At 43.3% G+C, this 20,553-nt stretch overlaps 1 protein-coding gene across 2 annotated transcripts in view; it reads right to left on the reverse strand.

Annotated features, from left to right (window-relative positions):
* Positions 1–1,597: 1,597 nt before the first annotated feature.
* The window catches only part of ASB18 (ankyrin repeat and SOCS box containing 18), a 68,037-nt gene continuing 49,081 nt past the window's right edge, over positions 1,598–20,553 (reverse strand). For both annotated transcript variants that reach the window (XM_077448236.1, XM_077448237.1), the window contains exons 3-5: positions 17,687–18,185; positions 9,660–9,773; positions 1,598–2,282 (exon numbers count right to left, since the gene is read on the reverse strand). In XM_077448236.1, the coding sequence (XP_077304362.1) occupies positions 2,091–2,282; positions 9,660–9,773; positions 17,687–18,185 (805 nt within the window). In that variant the 3' untranslated portion in view covers positions 1,598–2,090. The remainder of the gene's footprint in view (positions 2,283–9,659; positions 9,774–17,686; positions 18,186–20,553) is intronic.

A 20,553-nucleotide genomic window follows, 5' to 3' on the forward strand; every position in this document is an offset into this window, starting at 1 on the left:
GTAGGTGGGTGCTTTGTGGCAGGGGGGCCCTGCGACCCCCACCCCAAAGCACCTTGTCCCTATGTTGATGAGGAAAAAGAGCCTCTTCCCCCGACAATCCTGGCCGTTGGTTGTCGGGGGTCTGCGGGAGGGGGGCTTATCGGAATCTGGAAGCCCCCTTTGACAAGGGGGCCCCCAGATTCTGGCTCCGCACCCTATGTGAACGAGTATGGGGTACATTGTACCCCTACCCATTCACCTAAAAAAAAAAGTAAAAAATTAAACACATTACACATGTTTTTAAAGTAATTTATTAAGGCAGCTCCGTCATCTCCGTCTCTTATGATCTCTTCTCCCCCCTCTACTGACGTCTTCTGCCTCTTCCCGTCCTTCTCCCCTCTCCAGGTCTTCTCCGCTCTCCGCTGATGTCTTCTAGTCCTCTTTTTCTCCCTCTGTCTCGCTCATCCCTACCCCCTTTCCTGACCTGCTGGGCTGTGTACTCAGATAAGGGTCTGGTATGGATTTTGGGTGGGACCCCAATGCCGTATTTTCGGTGTATGGGTTCCCCTGGAAATCCATACCAGACCGAAGGGCCTGGTATGCTCTTGGAGGGGGAACCCATGCCGTATTTTTTTTTTTACATTGTGCGTGGAGTTCCCCCTAAAGAGTCATACCAGATACAGTGCCTGGTATTGTCTGGGATCAAAGTTGGATCCCTGTTCATTGAAGTCGGAGGCAAAGTCGGATCCAATGTGGTACGACTGTCATGTCATGCCAGAATGAACCCGGCCTCAATTGGGACCATGTAGGACCGATGCTGCAGGGCAAAGTAGGATGACAGTCGTACAACAGTCCTGTGGTACCAGTGTGAACCCAGCCTAAAGCTGATTGGCTACCATGCAAAGCTGCACCAGATTTTGCGCACTCCAGTTTTAGCAAATCAACCCCACTGTGTACTACAAGGTGTTCCTCTTTATCATTTAAAAAAATTGGGAGATATGTAATTCTTCCAATGTGAAAAAAGTTAGAACAATACATTGTTCACAATCTTATTATATTTACATCAAATACATAAAAGTAGAGCTTGTGCTTTGTGAAATATTAGTGATAGCGGTAAATTACACATTTATCATATAGCACCAAAAATATATGCAGCACTTTACATATACTGTACATTCACATCAGTCGCTGCCCTCAGAGAGCTAACAATCTAAGGTACCTACTCACATACATACTAGAAGCCATTTAGAAAGGAACCCATTAACATACCGTGTCTTTTGGTGGGCTAGGAAAAGCACACACAAGCACAGTAAGAATATACAAACCTTGAGATTTGAACCAGGGGGCCCGAGCGTTGCAAGGCAGAAGATAGTCACTATGCCACTTTTATATCTTGGAAAGAAGAACGAAATGGCTGCACATCCAGAACTTCTGATTGCCTTTTATTTTGTTTCACAAAGATAACACCAAAGACACCAAGCTGTGGTCACGTAGACATGTTTCACACATACATCTTGTAATCATTACTAATGAATCATAATGATTAAGCACAAGATGTATGTGTGAAACGCTTACGTGACCACAGTTTGGTGTCTTTGGTATTATCTTTGTTAAACAAAATAAAAGGCAATCGGAAGTTCTGGATGTGCAGCCATTTCTTTCTTCTTTCCACGTTTCCCACGACGGGGCTAGCACTCTGCAAGATACTCCAATCAGCCTTATCTTTATACACCTGCAGCAGCAGTTCATTTTCTTGTATACTAAGTTTACATCTGCTGTTGGGAAGGGGGTGGTTGAACCAGAAATGGCTGTATGCTTGCCGCAGCCTTCATGCTTTTGGGCATGGCAAGTATTATACCCCCTGTTGTCTTCGGCAGGCAGTACCACCTGTCAAGTGCAACCCATTCAACTAAAGGGGGCTGTGCCACAACTGGCTTTTATAGGTTAAAAGAGGCAGTGAGCAGGCAACATATTGCCTCCTCACCGAGGGCAATGAGCCCTTACAATTTTTATTTCCCCTGTATAACATTTAAAAATTACTGTAAAAATTTTAGAAGCAGGAAACCCAAAGATCTTAAAAAAGAAGTAAAAAAGTAGAAATGTATGATAAATTAGAGCAGGCAGCCACTCTGCTCGGTGATAAGCAGCAGATAGTTTTTTATGACTGGTGGGACTGGTAATAAAGGAATGAAAAGGTAACACTGACTGCCAAAATGTTTTCGCAGCGTAAATCGGCACAAGTGCTGCAGGGAACGTACACTTCCAGACAGATTGAAGAACGCTGTGTAGAAGGCGTGGTGCGTCTAGAGAAAGAGAGAGACAACATGGAAACTGAATTAGTTTCATAGTTTCATAGTTAGTAAGGTTGAATAAAGACACCAGTCCATCCAGTTCAACCTGAGTGAGAGTCTACCCCTATCCCTGTACATTGCACACTCACATTGGTCCCTACTCTCAAGGAGCTCACAATCTAAGGTCCCCATTCATATACTAAGGCCATTTTTGGACAGAAGCCAATTAACCTACCTGCATGTCTTTGGAGTGTGGGAGGAAACCAGAGTACCCGGAGGAAACCCACGCAGGCACAGGGAGAACATGCAAACTCCAGGCAGGAAGTGTCGTGGTTGGGATTTGAACCAGCGACCCTTTTTACTGCTAGGTGAGAGTGCTGACCACTACACCACTGTGCCGCCCCTGAGACATATGTCTTACTTTCGGGGAAACACTGGGGTATTGCCGCCTCCAGTGGCGTACTAAGAGTGGGGCCAGGCCAGCGCCAGGCCAGCGCCCTCCCCCTCCGACTGAAGAGACAGCGCCGTTCTGATCAGTCTCAGGCAGCGGCTGTCACTCACAGCCGAGCAGAGTGAAGCCGCCTCCCCCTCCTCTTGTATGGCTACACAGTGCTGTCCATGAAGGAGAAGGAGGGGGAGGCGGCTTCACTGAAGCCGCCTCCCCCTCCTCCTCCTCCTCCATACACAGCACTGTGTAGCCATACAAGAGGAGGGGGAGGTGGTTTCACTCTGCTCGGCTGTGAGTGACAGCCGCTGCCCGAGACTGATCAGAACGGCGCGACGCAACCACAGAGAAGGGGATTATTGCGCCAGGTCCCGGATCACTGCCGACAGGTGTCACTGGCTCTGTGTCCTCCCGGTACAGGTCAGTGCTGGTCATACAGAGAGAGACCAAGGAGGGGGAGGGGGAGGGGGGGTGTGAAGAGATTCTCTGCAGCTCTTATTATGTAACCGCAAGATGCAGCTGAGGAGGACTACAAGTCCCAACATACTGGGCTGTGTGGGCTTACAGTTCTCCTCTGCTGAGCATAGCAGCTTTGTATGCTTGGACGTGTAGTCCTCCATAGTGCAGCCTTGCATGCTGGGACTTGTAGGCCTCCTCTGTAGTACAGTGCAGCCTTGCATGCTGGGACTTGTAGTCCTCTGTAATGCAGTGCAGCCTTGCTTGCTGGGACTTGTAGTCCTCTTCTGTAGCGCAGTGCAGCTCTGCATGCTGGGATTTTTTCCAATATAAGACATACCCCGAAAGTAAGACATAGTGGGGCTTTTGGGAATAAAAAGAAAGTAAGACACTGTCTTACTTTCGGGGAAACACGGTAGTAATCACACAATCATGAAATGCTGTACTCAAATGAAATTTATATAATTTTTTTTTATATTTTTTTGGTGGTATTTGATCACCACTGGGTTTTTTATTTTTAATTATATAAATGAAAAAAGAGAGAAAAGTTTGAAAAACAATATTTTCTACGTTCTGCTACAAAACATCCAATTAAAAAAATAAAATTGCTTCATAAATTTAGGCCAATGTGTATTCTGCTACATGACTTGGGGAAAAAAAAAAAAAAAAGGATAAGTGTACATTGATTGGTTTGCATACCTCCCAACCTTTTGAGATGGGAATGAGGAACACCTATCAGCAAGAGTATGCAGGAATAGGACACACCCCTTGCCACGCCCCCTTAAAGAAGAATTGTACAAAAAAACAAGATTGGTTAAACCCACAAGTGCTTTTTTAACCACTACTATTCCTCTTATATTGGCTTTTGGAATTTACAAATGCAGCAATTTAAAAATCAGATTAGGTTTAGCGCTGGAAAACACTTTTTGATAGATAAAAAGTACATTTTATATACATCTATACAGAGCAGACCGAAATTGCTCAAAATCAGGGACAGTCTCTCAAAATCAGGGACAGCTGGGAGCTATGAGTTGTGTGAAAGTTAGAGTGTCTTCAAATTATGGCATATATACTGGAATTTTCTTCTTTTTATACTACTAATGGTGGTGATCAGCGACTTATAGTGGGACTGTGATAGTGCGGCAAGCAATCTGACACTAACTGATGCTGGGTGGGAACTGACTAACTGCCACTGACATCACCAGTGACACTAATACAGCGATCAGCGATAATGCTGTACACTGTCACTGTACAAATGACACTGGCTGGGAAGGGGTTAACATCTAGGGAGATCAAAGGGTTAACAAATGTTAATGTGTGTAATGTGTGCTGAATTTTACTAAATATCTCTTTGTTTATTTGCATGGATCAGAAACAAAGAGATTGTACCCTCTGTACAAGGCTCTGGGCTGTGATTGGACACAACCGATCAACTGGTCCCAGCCATGAATCGTTGGTCAGGATCTGCTGCCAAAATCCTGCTGTGCCTAATTACAGCGGGTGTCGGCAAGGGGCCACGCATATGCACACCCTATACCTGGAAGAGGCCAGGGACATACATTCTGGTGTCCGTTTATGAAGCAGTGAACAAAAATTTCACTGCTTCATTCTCCGGCATTCTCAGAGGAGATCGTTCTCCTCTGGATGCCAGTTCATGAAACAGTGGAGAACGGCCCCTGATAATGAAATCTTTACGAGATTACAGTATCAGAAATTCACAGAAAAACTGAGATGCCAGTTTATTAAGCAGTGATAAATTATACTGCTCAATACACAGACAGATGGCATGGTTAATGCTAATAAAATAAAGAGTCCTGATATACACACACGTTTTATATATTATATATATATATATATATACACACACATAAATAAATATGACAAGGGACATGGTTACTGTCTTGGGGATTCTGATCGAGGTAGAAGGAAGTTAATAATCTTCCTGCTTCCCCCTCAGTTCCCCCGGGATTCTCTCTTCATTCCTTGATTCTCTGAGCTGGTGAATCGGGGAGGGTGAATTCTGAGTGCGGAGATCGCAGCTTCATAAACTGTCAGTTTCTGTGTAAATCAATGAGGATTCTCAGTGTGTGGAGATCTTGGGATCACCGCTGTTCACTGCTGCATAAACGGACACCTCTGGGTGGTCCGGAAGAGGTTAATGAAACAAATGCATGTGTGTTAACACGCTGAAAAAAGTAGCCATTTCCTGACTTGTACATTGGTTTTTGGCATTGAGATGGCAATGCTGTATGAGTTAGGTGCAGAGTTTGTAAACAAAACAAAGTAGAACAAAACTTTTCCTAAACTTAAAAGAGAAGTGTCGGTTCTCCCCCCCCCCCCCCCCCCCATTCATACTTACCTAGTTGGATATAGCATCAGTCTGATGCTGCATCTGTCCCCCGGCACCTCTACACTGAAAGCCAAGCGATTGAACAGAGCAGTTTTTCAGAGCTCCGCGAGCAAAGAGCTGCAGACTGTGAGTCACAGCTCTCTGCTCATCTCCCTCTGTGCTCATTGGAGTGCTGAGCTGTGGAGGGGTGGGGAGCGGCCGTCTCAGGCTCTCAGCAGCTCACAGAGAGGTGTCAGTTCCAGATTTTATTGTTGTGATGACGCGGTTCCTGGACTGATTCCTGTGATGTCAGCAGAGAGCAGACTTCAGACCAGTCTCTGCTGAAAACGGGCCACAGAAGTGCAAAACGAATTGCACTCCTGTGATCCATAGGAGAAGCCCAGCCAAACGAGCTTTGGCTGGACTTCTCCTTTAACCACTTGCCGACCTGCTCACGTACATTTACTGCAGCAGGTCAGCTCTCATGCATGAACCTATGTTCGCACGATCAGTGTGTACAGAGGCAGAAACTGGAACTGCCTTTGTAAACAAGGCAATTCCCTGTTCTGCCTAATGACATTTCAGAGATCTTCTGTTCCCAATGATCGAGAACAGTGATGTCTGTCATGTCCCTGGTAGCCCATCCCTCCTACAATTGGAACACACACAGGGAACACACTTAACCACTTGATCGCCCCCTAGTGTTAACCCGCTCCCAGCCAGTGTCATTTCTACATTGATCAGTTGATTTTTATAGCACTGATCAATGTAATAATGTCACTGGTCCCCAAAAAGTGTAATTTGGGGTCAGATTTGTCCGCTGCAATTTGGCAGTATCGCTAAAAGTCGCAGATCGCCGCCATTACTAGTAAAAACAATAAAAAAAAAAAGTTAATAAAGTCCCTAAATCTATCTCATAGTTCATAGATGCAATAACTTTTGCGCGAATCAATCAATATGCGCCAAAAACATGTAGAAGAATATATATTGGCCTAAACTAATGAATACATTTTTTTTTTTTTATATATATATTTTTCTTATATGTATTATTGCTAAAAGTAAAAAAAAATATATTTTTTTTAAATTGTGGGTCTTTTTGTTGGGAAAAAAGGACGTCAATTTTATTTGAGTACAACATCACGCGACCGCGCAATTGGCAGTTAAAGCGGCGCAGTGCCGTATCGCAAAAAATGCCCTGGTCATTAAGGGGGTCCTTCCCTTAATGCCCAGGCCATTTTTTAACCACTTCAGCCCCTCAAAACTTTATTAAAACTTTTTTTAATTTTGAATAGAGTGGAGATGGATTAGAACACTTGTATTTTTTATTGCAGTCTATAGGGAGCTTCACACTCTCTATTTGTCCTGTTTACCATTATCATTGAAATTGAAAGAAAAAAAAAAATCCCAAATTTTGGATTGTCCCCAGAAAAGTGGGGACATTTGTTCTAGTGACCTTGTGGTTCCGAATGAATTCCCTTAATTTACAGAGATTTCCTCTCACTTCCTGTTTGGCTTTGGGACAGGAAGTGAAGGGAAATCTCCACAATGGGACAAAGATGGCGGGAAAAATACTTGACAGGGGTTATAATCCTCCCTTACTCTATCCAAAAGGAAACAAAAAGTTTTGCCTATAGTTTTACTTAAAGTGAACCGTCACCCTCACATGCTTGACAAAGGGGCCCTGCGTGGCTCTGAAACGTTGCACTTGTACCTTTGTGACGTGAGCTCTCTGGAATGAAAGTTATGGAAAACATCAGCTTCCCAATGATGTCACGCAAGAAGATGGCATCACAGGACCAAGAAAGGGGCAGAAGAGGAGAGGATCTCAGGAAGATAATGCTGGACCCTCTGGCCGGATGAGTATCTTAACTGTGTAGGTAAGCAGGGGTTAAAAAACATTGGGGGAGGGAGTGAAGATCCGCTTTAACTCAAAATGTATCTCTAGGGAATTTTATTTTTGGATGGAGTGGGGAAAGGTAGACATTCTGTCAAGTTTTATTGTTGTCTGGGGGGAGATTCTCCCCTATATTTGTCCTGGTGACCATTGTCAGCAATACAGAAAGTGATGGGAAATACGAAATCTCCCAATGGGGACACGTGTTCTGCAGACCAGCAGGCTGATCGGAAAAAAAATATGAACAGATTCCCCCACCTACACAAGGTGGAGGGGAGAATCCTCCCTGCTGTGCTCTTGCATTCTGACAGCGAGACTCCTCCGTTGTCAGAATACACTGATCAGCAGCTGCAACCGCTGATCAAGAAAAAATTTACAAGTTTATTTGACAACAGTCAATCTTTAGAGCATGGGAGTCCACACATGGATCGAAATTAGGTTCCCTGCTGAACCAGACAAATTTCGAACCATCTATGTCCAGCCTAATGTCCTGTACACAGAAATTCCGATGGAAAAAATCTGATCGGATTATGTTGTCGGACAATCGTGTGTGGGCTCTATCGGACTTTTTCTGTCAGATTTTCCAACGCACAAAGTTTGAGAGAAGGATCTAAAATTTTCCGACAACAAAATCCGAAAGCATAAATTACGATTGTGTGTAGACAATTCCGACGGACAAAGTGCCACGCATGCTCGGAATAAACTAAAAAACAAAAGCTATTGGCTCCTGGCCCTATTATAGTCCAGACGTACGTGTTTGATGTCAGTTCATTCAGAACGATCGGATTTTCCGACAAATTTGTGCGACTGTGTGTATGCAACACAAGTTTCGGACAAAATCTGTTTTGTGGTCGGAATGTCCCACTGTGTGTACAGGGCATAAGAGGAAAATTCCCTTTATTTTGGAAGCCTTACACTAACTTACTGTTTCGTCTTTGGGACAGAAAGTAAAGGGAAATTTTCCCAATAGTACATAGACAACAAAAAAAAGGCTGTGAACTTAACACCCCCCCCCCCCCACTCTAACCAAAATGAAAAAAGTTTAGGGTTTACATACACTTTAATCATTTGGCTAACCCTACCACATAACATAAAACCTTCTCATTTAAACCTTAAAGCTTAAACTATTCCCTAAAATAACCCTTTACATCTAGCATGCCCTTAAGGTTCATCATACACATTACAATCCGAGCTGACGATCTTTGTTCAATAAACTTTAGATTTACCAAAACTCGTATCTAATCGGGCAGGCACTTGCACTACATGATTGTTGGAAGATTCAAATAGATTGTACAATGAGACTGTAACATGCGTGTTGAGATTAAAACAAAGCAAAACTAAAGCTGTACTCACCTTTCATCCAACGGTCCCTGTCCCTCACCAGCACCAGCATCTTTATCTATGTGCTGTTTTTTGCCCATCTTCATTGGCCTGTGTTGGATGACATCATTGCTACACATGTGCAGTAGACTGTTATTCCGGCACACAGGGACCAGGCCTGTAAACTGAGCTGCACATGTGAAGCCCAGTTTACATGCCAGGCATTGCTGAGAGTAGGCAGGTAGGTACATTTTATTGCAAAGGACACATTGCATGCCTCTTCTGTAATAAAAAACCTGACTGCTTACAGTGAAACTTTAATTCCGCTTTAAGGCCAGCCATAAACGGTTGGAATCTCAGCCAGTTCAGCAGGGAGATTCAAACCATGTATGAGCAGGCTGAATTACCAAGTCGATCGACTAATCAACTGGCTACAACCAGCCTGATGGATTTTACATACAATGGCTGGTATAGCCGCTAGTAGCAATAGTAATTTTCTTCTCTCCGTGGGGACAGCTCGGCTCTGCGGGAGGGAGTCCCCTGTCAATACTGTGCCTAAGCTCAATTTGGGCACTAGAGGGAGCTGTTAATAGGCAATGCTATAACTTTGCTTGGTACTTAACAGTTGAGATAAGATATCAGGCACACACACAGAGGACACTCTTGTCAATCAGTCGGTCAACTTGATTGTGAAAAGAAGCAGTAAAGCACAATGAATTTGTAGCACTGGCAAGCAGAAAACAGAGCCTGAGTATGTAATGAGTTAACTTGGCTGCCCCCATATACATACTGTATATGCTCAGACGTTATGCAGGAGGTACCTGTGCACCCCATCAAATAGTGGACTGAGACAGTGGGTAAGGAGAAAACGTATGAAACTTTCATTTAAATAAATGTGAGCCACATTGGCCAGGGTGGTATGATTTATACATTAAAGAGCCTCACCTGGAAGACATCGTCTGGAATATCTTTTCTCCATTTGCTGTAGATTTGTAGGCTTAAGTATGAATTGTAGAGCAGAGAAATGACATTGGGGAGTCCAGAACAGCATTGCAGCACCTGTCCAACACAAATTAATATTATGTCATTGATATGACTGACATACAAATGGCCTGCCAATATCTGCCATGGTGCCATATAGTGCAGTGTATGGGTCATAGATTTATTGTCTTGAGTATGAAAGCATACAAGCTGGAAATATAACCACTGTAAGTATACAGTATACAGTGGTGTGAAAAAGTGTTTGCCCCCTTCCTCATTTCCTGTTCCTTTGCATGTTTGTCACACTTAAGTGTTTCGGAACATCAAACCAATTTAAACAATAGTCAAGGACAACACAAATAAACACAAAATGCAATTTGTAAATGAAGGTGTTTATTATTAAAGGTGAAAAAAAATACAAACCATCATGGCCCTGTGTGAAAAAGTGATTGCCCCCCTTGTTAAAACATACTATAACTGTGGTTGTCCACACCTGAGTTCAATTTCTCTAGCCACACCCAGGCCTGATTATTGCCACACCTGTTCACAATCAAGGCATCACTTAAATAGGAGCTGCTTGACACAGTAAGGACCACCAGAAGATCCTTAAAAGCTACACATCATGCCGAGACCCAAAGAAATTCAGGAACAATTGAGAAAGAAAGTAATTGAGATCTATCAGTCTGGAAAGGGTTATAAAGCCATTTCCAAAGCTTTGGGAATCCAGCGAACCACAGTGAGAGACATTATCCACAAATGGCGAAGACATGGAACAGTGGTGAACCTTCCCAGGAGTGGCCGGCCGCCCAAAATTACCCCAAGAGCGCAGCGACGACTCATCCAAGAGGTCACAAAAGACCCCACAACAATGTCCAAGGAACTGCAGGCCTCACTTGCCTCAGTTAAGGTCAGCGTTCATGCCTCCACCATCAGGAAAAGACTGGGCAAAAATGGCCTGCATGGCAGAGTTCCAAGGAGAAAACCACTGCTGAGCAAAAAGAACATCAAAGCTCGTGTTAATTTCTCCACAACACATCTTGATGATCCCCAAGACTTTTGGGACAACATTCTGTGGACCGATGAGACAAAAGTGGAACTCTTTGGAAGGTGTGTGTCCAAGTATATCTGGCGTAGAAGGAACACTGCATTTCATAAAAAGAACATTATACCAACAGTAAAATATGGTGGTGGTAGTGTGATGGTCTGGGGCTGTTTTGCTGCTTCAGGACCTGGAAGACTTGCCGTGATAAAAGGAACTATGAATTCTGCTGTCTACCAAGAGATCCTGAAGGAGAATGTCCGACCATCTGTTCGTGTACTGAAGCTGAAACGAACTTGGGTTCTGCAGCAGGACAATGATCCTAAACACACCAGCAAGTCCACCACCGAATGGCTGAAGAAAAACAAAATGAAGACTTTGGAGTGGCCTAGCCAAAGTCCTGACCTGAATCCTTTTGAGATGTTGTGGTATGACCTTAAAAAGGCCGTTCATGCTCGAAAACCCTCTAATGTAACTGAATTAGGACAATTCTGCAAAGATGAGTGGGCCAAAATTCCTCCAGGACGCTGTAAAAGCCTCATTGCAGGTTATCGCAAACGCTTGGTTGCAGTTGTTGCTGCTAAGGGTGGCCCAACCAGTTATTAGGTTTAGGGGGCAATCACTTTTTCACACAGGGCCATGATGGTTTGGATTTTTTTTCACCTTTAATAATAAACACCTTCATTTACAAATTGCATTTTGTGTTTACTTGTGTTGTCCTTGACTATTGTTTAAATTGGTTTGATGTTCCGAAACACTTAAGTGTGACAAACATGCAAAGGAACAGGAAATGAGGAAGGGGGCAAACACTTTTTCACACCACTGTATGTCTTGAAATATAGGGGCTGTCATTGCTGGACTCCTGCAAATGCTGGTTGGCTGTGTCTGGCCTATCTGAGTCACTGACCCAAAACAAACATGAACCAAAAAGTCTGAGACAATCCATGGTTCAAAGAGTAATGCTGCCAAAGCATTAGGATAGCAGCCAGGCAATAGTTGAAACAGAGCAGTCACTATACTAGAATTTCAGTGAAAACATTATTTTTTATTTTTTATTGTGCAAGCAATCAAATCACACCTTCATCTGGATACATGCTCCGAGGTCGAATTCATGTGTAGTACCAGGGGTCAAGTCCTGGGGAAAAAAGTGTGGGAACTCTCACCCAAGATCCAGTCCCCCACCAAAAAAAAAAAATGATACGCTCATATGCACGAACGCTTTAAAAGTGGTATTTTTCATCCAATTTTCGTATTGTGTGTGTATGAAGCTTAACTGTTAGTACATAAAAAAAAAAACAATCCTCAATAAACATAAATACGGTAATTCTCTGAATAATCAGCATTCATTCAATTGTGCTTCCATGCAAATGTGAACATCATGTTCTGATCTTTATTGGGGAATGTTATTTTGTATATAGAGTGTTTATGTGGTGAGTTTACACTTTTCTTTGAACAGAGTTTGGATAACACAGGGTTAAACGGAAAGGTCAAAAATTAACTGCACATTATCTGGACAGAATGCTTGGGGAGATAGTGATGTGTTCCTGCTTAGGAGATGTATGCTAGCTTGGGGGGCTGCAAACTCTGTAGAGCTTCAACACACACTCGCTGCTATTCCAACCCTTCACATATTTCCACATAAACTTCCCTCCTGGCATTAAACTTTGCCAGGTATTGTGCTCAGCTTACCACCCCAAACTGATGTTCCTCCCTCAGCTCACCTCTCTCCCTGCATGTCCTGTGAGCAGAATAGCTGTGCTCCTCCTCTGGGTTCACTCATCATATGGCACTGAAGATAGAGGAGGGGGAGATTCAGCGGGACACACAGAGCAGGTATGCAGGAGACGGGTGGGGATGAGGAGACAGAAAATCAGGAGGGGCTGGCAGAGAGGAGTGAGAGGTCTGACTAAATACAATCTCTTAGCAGCAGAGACCTGATCTACCCATCAGCTAGCTGTGATTGACAGGTAGATCGAAGCGGAAGCTGTCATGGGGCCCCCTACTGGCAATGTCTGAATGGTCAGGTGTGCTATTACGAGCTGTGTTGTACTTCATACTTCAAAGTCTTGCAGGACACGGCGGCTAACAGGAACTGAGTTCCTGTTGTGGAGAAAGTACAGGAACTCCGTTCCCATGCATTCCCGCAGGACTTGAGCCCTGTGTAGTACATCAAGGTGTATGTTACTGTGTGTGTAACCATAGTGTGTGGTAACACGTGCAACTCCATTGCTGCATTGAGATGACCTTCATTATGAATGGCATCCTATGCAGAAGGCATTGCACCTGTGTTGTAGCGTGTCACAACATTACAAAAAAGTGTCACGTGCGATTATATGCACATTAGGGTGCATTGGCAGTCCAGTCATTTGAATAGGCTGCCTCAATGTTACGTACATGAACCTCTTCAGCCCCGGAAGGATTTGCCTCCTTAATGACCAAGCCATTTTTTGCGATATGGCACTGCGTCGCTTTAACTGACAATTTTGTGGTTTTGCGACACTGTACCCAAACAAAATTGACATCCTTTTTTACCCGCAGATAGAGCTTTCTTTTGGTGGTATTTGATCACCTCTGCATTTTTTATTTTTTGCGCTATTAATAAAAAAAAAATGACAATTTTGAAAAAAATACATATTAAAAAAAAAAATTTTTTTTTTAGAAAACAAATGTATTCATCAGTTTAGACCGATATATATTCTTATACATATTTTTGGTAAAAAAATTGCTATAAGAGTATATTGATGGATTTGCTCAAAAGTTATAGTGTCTACAAGATAGGGGATAGGTTTATGGCATTTTTATTCCAAATTTTTATTTTATTAGTAAAGGTGGTGATCTGTGATTTTTATCGGGACTACGACATTGCGGTGGACAGATTGGACACTTTTAACACTATTTTGAGACCATTGACATTTAGAGATCAGAGCTAAAAATAGCCACTGATTACTGTATAAATGTCACTGGCAGTGAAGGGGTTATTGTGTCTACAAACTATGGGATAGATTTAGGGAGTTTTATTTTTTTTTATTGTTTTTACTGGTAATGGCGGCGATCTGTGATTTTTTGCGGGACTGCGACATTGCGGCAAACCCCAAATTACACTTTTTGGGGACCAGTGACATTATTACCTTGATCAGTGCTATAAAAAGGCACTGATTAATGTAAAAATTACACTGGCAGGGAAGGGGTTAACACTAGGGGGTGATCAAGAGGTTAAGTGTGTTCCCTGGGTATGTTCAAACTGTTATGCATGTAACCCTGTTGCAGGGCTTAATCCCAGAGAAAACAGCCAGGCTGCTAGCAATCTCAGAAAGAGAAATCATTAGTGGCAGCCTACATATATCACTCTCATGGCAAGTTTCGCCTTAATAGTCTTCATTCCAGTGCCTAATCACAGTATGTACATATAAATGTGGAAGCTGACCAGAACTAGTTTGTTATAATTTTCTCTTTATTCTTTCTGACCAATTCATAAAGGGTACTTTCCTATAGTGTGTCTATTAACAAGTTTTGCCATTTTGTCAGCTGATTTTCACATGGCCTGCTATATTCATAAAGTGGCTAATACGCGAGTTTGGTTTATTTGTGATGCTGTACTATGCTGTACTATGTTAGGGTTGCCACCTGTCCAGGATTCACCCGGACAGTTCGGGTTTGGGTTCATGTGTCCGGGTTTCAGATTATCTGAAACCCGGACACATTATTTAGACTGGACTATGGCTTTTCAGCAGGATTGCTGGCAGTGGTTGTCTCAGCTGAGAGTGTCTGTTACACTCTTTCACAGCCCCTAAAGCCAGCACTAACAAACCACCCCCTCCCCCCCCAACACACACAGATGGGAGAGGAAAGAGGGCTCGATCTGCACCTCTTCCACCCCACCCCTACCCCTCTGTGTCTGCCCACACTCCAATCCCCAGCGCTGTGCCTAAGAAAGGGAAAGTGGGAGCCGGAAATTTGAAGTCCAGCAGCCTCAGATCCATCTGGTGCTGACTGCTAAGGGGTGAGTGGGCTCACCATCCATCCATCCCTGTCTGTGACTGAAGTCTCCCCCCTTCTCTCTCTTGCCTCTGAGTAAGTACAGTAAGGCAAATTCGGGTTCTCAGAGAACCCTTACATCAGAGTTCCCCTTTTACACCAGCGGCCATAGTGTTTCCCCTTACGTTAGAGTCCTCTTCGTACATCAGAGTTCTCAGTGTTCACCCAATGCATCCCTTATGTTAGAAGCCCCAGAGGTCTCCCTTACATCAGAGTCTACAGAGTCCCCCCTTACAGTGAAAGGGAACTCTGCGAGTTCAGATGTAAAAGGGGAACTCTGTGGACTCTGATGTAAAGGGGGACTCTTGTTATTAAAGAGGAGCTGCACAAAAAAAAAAATATTAAAAGCCAGCAGCTACTAATATTGCAGCTGCTGACTTTTAATAATATCACACTTACCTGTCCCAGGTTCCAGCGATGTCGGCGGCAGATGACGAGCGATCGCTCGTCTCGCTGCAGCCACCGCCGCCATCCTCTGTCAGGGAATCGGGAAGTGAAGCAAGAGGGCTTCACTGCCCGGTTCCCTACTGCGCATGCGCGAGTCGCACTGCGCTGGTTCCCCGCTGTGTCTCTGGGAACTGTGTGTTTCCCAGAACACAACGGGGGGGGGGGGGGCGGAGCCATGCGGTGGTGGGCGGAGCCATGCAGCGGTCTGGCCGGAAGTGGGTGCAGTTACCTGGATTATCCAGGTAACTGCACCCCCCTCCCCCCGAAAGGTGCCGATTGTGGCACCGGAGGGGGGGAGGGATAATACTAGCGGAACTTCCCCTTTAGGGTGAAGAACCGCTTTAACTTCATATGATTAGAAATGTTATTTAGTAGCAAAACATATGTATAGTTTATACAAAAAATTGCTGTGCACCACAAAAGTGTTCGGGTTTGACTTGAAGAAAAGGTGGCAACCCTATACTATGTCCAGTATGTTGGGAGTCTATGCTGTACTATGTCCAGTATGTTGGGAGTCAGGGTATGATGGAGAAGACAGGCCTAATTTCTTAACAATTGATACACAACTATATTGAAAATACACTACTTTTCCTTCTGCCATTTTATGTGCACAACAATGACAGGTTGGACTAATTTTAAAAAATGATATTCCATACAGGGATTCCCGAGTTACTGACATCCGACTTGCGAACGACTCCTACGATCGGCAGGCGGCGCCATCGAGCACATCGGAAAACTATGTCGGAAAACATCAGAAAACATCGGAAACACCGTTCTGCGCATGCGCGTCCTGATTAAAAGCAAATCCGACTTCAGAACAAGCAGCCCTGTTTGTAACTCGGGGATTGCCTGTATTTCATAACACTCCAAAATGTATTTGGCTTTTATAAATTTGGATTAAAACATTTGTCAGCCTGGTTCTGAAAGTGCACAAAGAAAACCTATGAGGTGATCTGTATAGAACACTTTGGGTTTAATTTACTAGAGGAAAATAGACTATTCACTTTGCAAGTGCTCTTGTTGCAGATCTTAGTAAATGAGAGGACACTCTGCTGACTTACATCATCCAGTCATATGCAATACCCTCCTAGTTGGGAGTAGACTGCTAGATAAATTTAGTTAAGCTTCTCTATAAGCAGAGGAGCAGGGGTTGATTGCTTTGGGCTGTTCAGTGTCTCACAGGCTACTGTTCTGTTGCTTTCCCCTGTCTTCTGGAGAGTTCTAGAATTATAGTGGGAGAGAGAGCCAAACAGGCAGCCTGAATATTTTTGGGACTCTCCCTGGAGAGGTGTGCCCAGTAGGTGGTTGGAGAGCATATAAGTTATCTGATGGGTGGCAGCCAAGGCGCAGAGTTCCAGCATCCAGCCTGCTGGAGGAAACCCCTGTGCTGGGGGCTTTGCCTGAGAGTAGAAGCCAGAGGAGTCCTGGGAAGACATCAAGGTCCCAGCTAGGCTTAGCTGGGGGCCCTACCAGAGACAGATGCTGATCCTGCTACACAGTGGAAAAGTGACTGTGGCGTGACTCATCTAACAAGCCAGTGCTTGTGCAGCCAGGAGTTGAGTAAACAACCAGAAGTGCCCCATATTGTTAAAGTGCCTAACGCAGCCAAGAGCCATGCAAGACAGTCAGGAGTTGTACTAATTAACCAAGAGAAAGTACAGTGCAGCCTAAAGCAATACAATACAGCATGAAATTTGTACAGAGCAGCCAGAAACCTAGAAGTCCTCAGGTACTACTATTGTAGGCATCCCATGCTCCCATCCGTGTCCAAGTTCCTGTTCAATAAAAACCCTAAAAATGAACCTTTAGACTGATTCTTGAGCCAGTGAAAAATGCAGTGTGTCTGGCTGTGCGTGCTGTTAGTGGGGGAAATGGGCCTAATTACCCGTGGCTCCTATGGGGGAAGAACTACACATTTGCATGCAAATATGCTGTTTTTTTTTTTCTTTTGCATGTGATCTTTGCAAAGTTAAGCTTTATCTCATTTACTAAGCTCTGGAGCAATTGCACTTGCAAAGTACACAGTCTGCTTGTCTTTAGTAATGTAACCAGGGGCAGACTGACCATTGGGCAACTCGGCACTACCGAGGGCCCTGTGCCACTAGGGGGCCCCATCAGGGTTGCCAGCCTCAGTAAAACCAGGGAAAGTATGTAAAAATATGTGTTTTTTTTTTACATCTGTCTCTGAAATGTCCCTCACCAACATCCTTTTGGTCTAAAAATCCTTAGATTATAGCTGTCCCACCTCTCCAGTACCTTCTCAGCCAATAGAAACATGTCTGTGTAAACTATGTGATTGTATACTGTGTGTGTGTGTTTGTGTATACTGTGTGGCCCCATAATGTCTGATTGCCTGGAGGTCGCATAATCTCCTATTGCCCAGGCCCCATGAGTTGTCAGTTCGCCCCTGAATGCAACCCCTTTATAATTAGGCCCAATTGTCTAAACAATTACATTTTTAATGTATTACCTTCCCAAAAGCTTCTGGATAGACACATCTGGCACCGTGATTGAGCAGGGCACATACAGAAAGATGAGGCCTCTTCTGCCTGTAGATCTCTGCATTCTGCAGGACACAACTAAGTGGTTGGACACCATTATAATCTGCAACATTCACATCCACACCGGCAGCTAGTAGTAACTCTACCAGGCGGTTTTCAGCTTTTCGGCATGCATGATGTAAGGGTCTCCTTTGCTGCTGGTCTTGAGCCTCTGGGTCTGCACCTTTCTTTAATAGAAGTCGACAGATCTCAAGACGGCTTTCCTCTTCACCACCTTTGTCCGTGCATGCTGCAATCAAGGGAGTCTCACCCTCACCATTCCTGGAATTGATAAGTGCTCCACGACGTAGATACAGATCAACATGATCCAAAAGCCCAAGTCTTGCTGCAACGTGCAGTGCGGAATCTTGTGTTGTGTCTGTGATCTCATTCACAAGGGCTCCATGCTGCAAGAGTAGTTCTGCACACCTAAACATGCAGAAAATGACACTTCCATCATTCGTCTCTAAAACTAGACAGTAATATAAATTATCCCTTTAAGAGCTGTAAAATTAGGAACGCCTATAAAGCAGCAACAAACTACAGTACCCAAAATTGTCCATTACAGACACTTTAAAAGCTTTATACAGGTCATCAGTTAACTGTGAATGATGGCCCTAGATTTATTACTTTCACTTTGGCATGCAAACCAATATCTATGACAATTGCTGTTTTTTGTACATGGGCACACCTGGCATACTTATTTTTGTAACTTTTGTTTTTTAAACTTTTTTCTAACCTAATTTTATTGCAATCAGGCATCACGATAGTGATAGTGTGATACTGATCACTTCCAGCAGAAAGCAGATAGTGTATATACGACTATAGCGGGTGGAAGCACGCTTAAAGGCCCATGGTGCCATCAACATGAGTCTTTTGTTGATGGTAGCAAAAGGGATGAATAACCACTTGACCTCTGGAAGGTTTTACCCCCTTCCTGACCAGGAAATTTTTTGCTATTCTGCACTGCGCTATTTTAACCCCTTCTTGACCAGCCGCTGCAGTTGTACTGCGGCAAGTTTGTTCCCCTAGGCGAAACCGACGTAACTGTACCTTGGCTTGCCTTTTGACCACTAGGCGGCATGCACGCCCCTGCGGCGCCATGCCGGAGCCAATGCGAGTGCCCGGCAGGCGCGATGATCGCTCACTCGTGACAGAGCGAGAACTGGGATCTGTGTGTGTAAACAAAAGTGTCCAAAAATCAAATCACCGCCATTACTAGTAAATAAAATAAAAAAATTATAAAAATGCCATAAATCTATTCCCTATTTTGTAGACGCTATAACTTTCGTGCAAACCAATCAATATACGCTTATGGCGATTTTTTTAACCAAAAATATGGAGAAGAATATATATCGGCCTAAACTGGGGAAAAAATGTTTTTTGTTTTTTTTTTAATTTGGGATATTTATTATAGCAAAAAGTAAAAGATATTGGGGTTGATTTACTAAAGGAAAATCCACTTTGCACTACAAGTGCACTTGGAAGTGCAGTTGCTGTAGATCTGAGCGGAAGATCTGAAATGAGGGAAAACTCTGCTGATTTTATCATCCAATCATGTGCAAGCTAATATGCTGTTTTTTATTTTCCTTGCATGTCCCCCTCAGATCTAAAACTACTGCACTTCCAAGTGCACTTGCAGTGCACTTGCAGTGCACTTGTAGCGCACAGTGGATTTGCCTTTAGTAAATCAACCCCATTGTGTGTTTTTTTAAATTGTAATTTTTTTTAAATTGTCGCTACTCTTTTGTTTATAGCACAAAAAATAAAAAACGCAGAGGTGATAAAATACCACCAAAAGAAAGCTCTATTTGTGGGGAAAAAGGATGTCAATTTTGTTTGGGTACAGCAATGCACAACTGCGCAATTGTTAGTTAAAGCGACGCAGTGCCGTATCGCAAAAAATGGCCTGGTCATTGAACAGCTAAATCTTCTGGGGTTGAAGTGGTTAACTTCAGCCCCATAAGATTATGTAATTGCGCGATCATGCAATGCTATACCCCAAAAAAGTGTCCTTTTTTTCCACATAAATAGAGATTTCTTTTGGTGGTATTTGATCACCACTGGGTTTTGTTTTCTTTTTTGCTATGTAAACTAAAAAAAGACAAATATTTTCTACTTTCTGTTATAGAAAATAACCAATAAACTTACATTTCGTCATAAATCTAGACTAAAATGTATTCTGATACATGTATTAGGTAAAATAAAAAAAATACGAATAAGTGTATATTATAAGTGTATATTATTTGGTTTGTGTGAAAGTTATAGCATCTACAAACTATGATATATATACTGGAATTTACGTATGTTTTACTTTCTTGTCCGGCAGTACAAAAAACCCAAATTACCCCTTTTTGGAAAGTAGACACCTCAAGGAATTTGCTGAGAGCCATGTTGAGGCCATGGAAGATTTTATTTTTTGTCCCAAGTTTTTAAAAAAAATAACGAAAAAATAGTTTTCCTTCTTTTTTCACACAGTTGTCAATCAAATGATATATTGCTCACACATGCCATGGGTATATGTGGAATTACATTCATTCAATGTGGAAATACATTTTGCTTCTTCTCTAGAGTATGGGGATACCACATGTGTGAGACTTTTTGGGAGGCCCAAAAACCAATGACCGCCTTCAGGCTTTCAAAGGGTGTAATTTCCTCACTTCATAACTACCTATCACAGTTTCAGAGGCCTTGAAATGACAGGAGAGCACAACCCCCCCAAATTTTTGGAAAGTAGACACCCCAAGATATTTGCTGAGAGACATGTTGAGTCCATGGAAGATTTTATTTTTTTGCC

The sequence above is a fragment of the Lithobates pipiens genome, unplaced genomic scaffold, assembly GCF_037356315.1.
Source record: "Lithobates pipiens isolate NorthernLeopardFrog02 unplaced genomic scaffold, aLitPip1_a1.2 Scaffold_22, whole genome shotgun sequence".
In the NCBI taxonomy this organism is placed as follows: domain Eukaryota; kingdom Metazoa; phylum Chordata; class Amphibia; order Anura; family Ranidae; genus Lithobates; species Lithobates pipiens.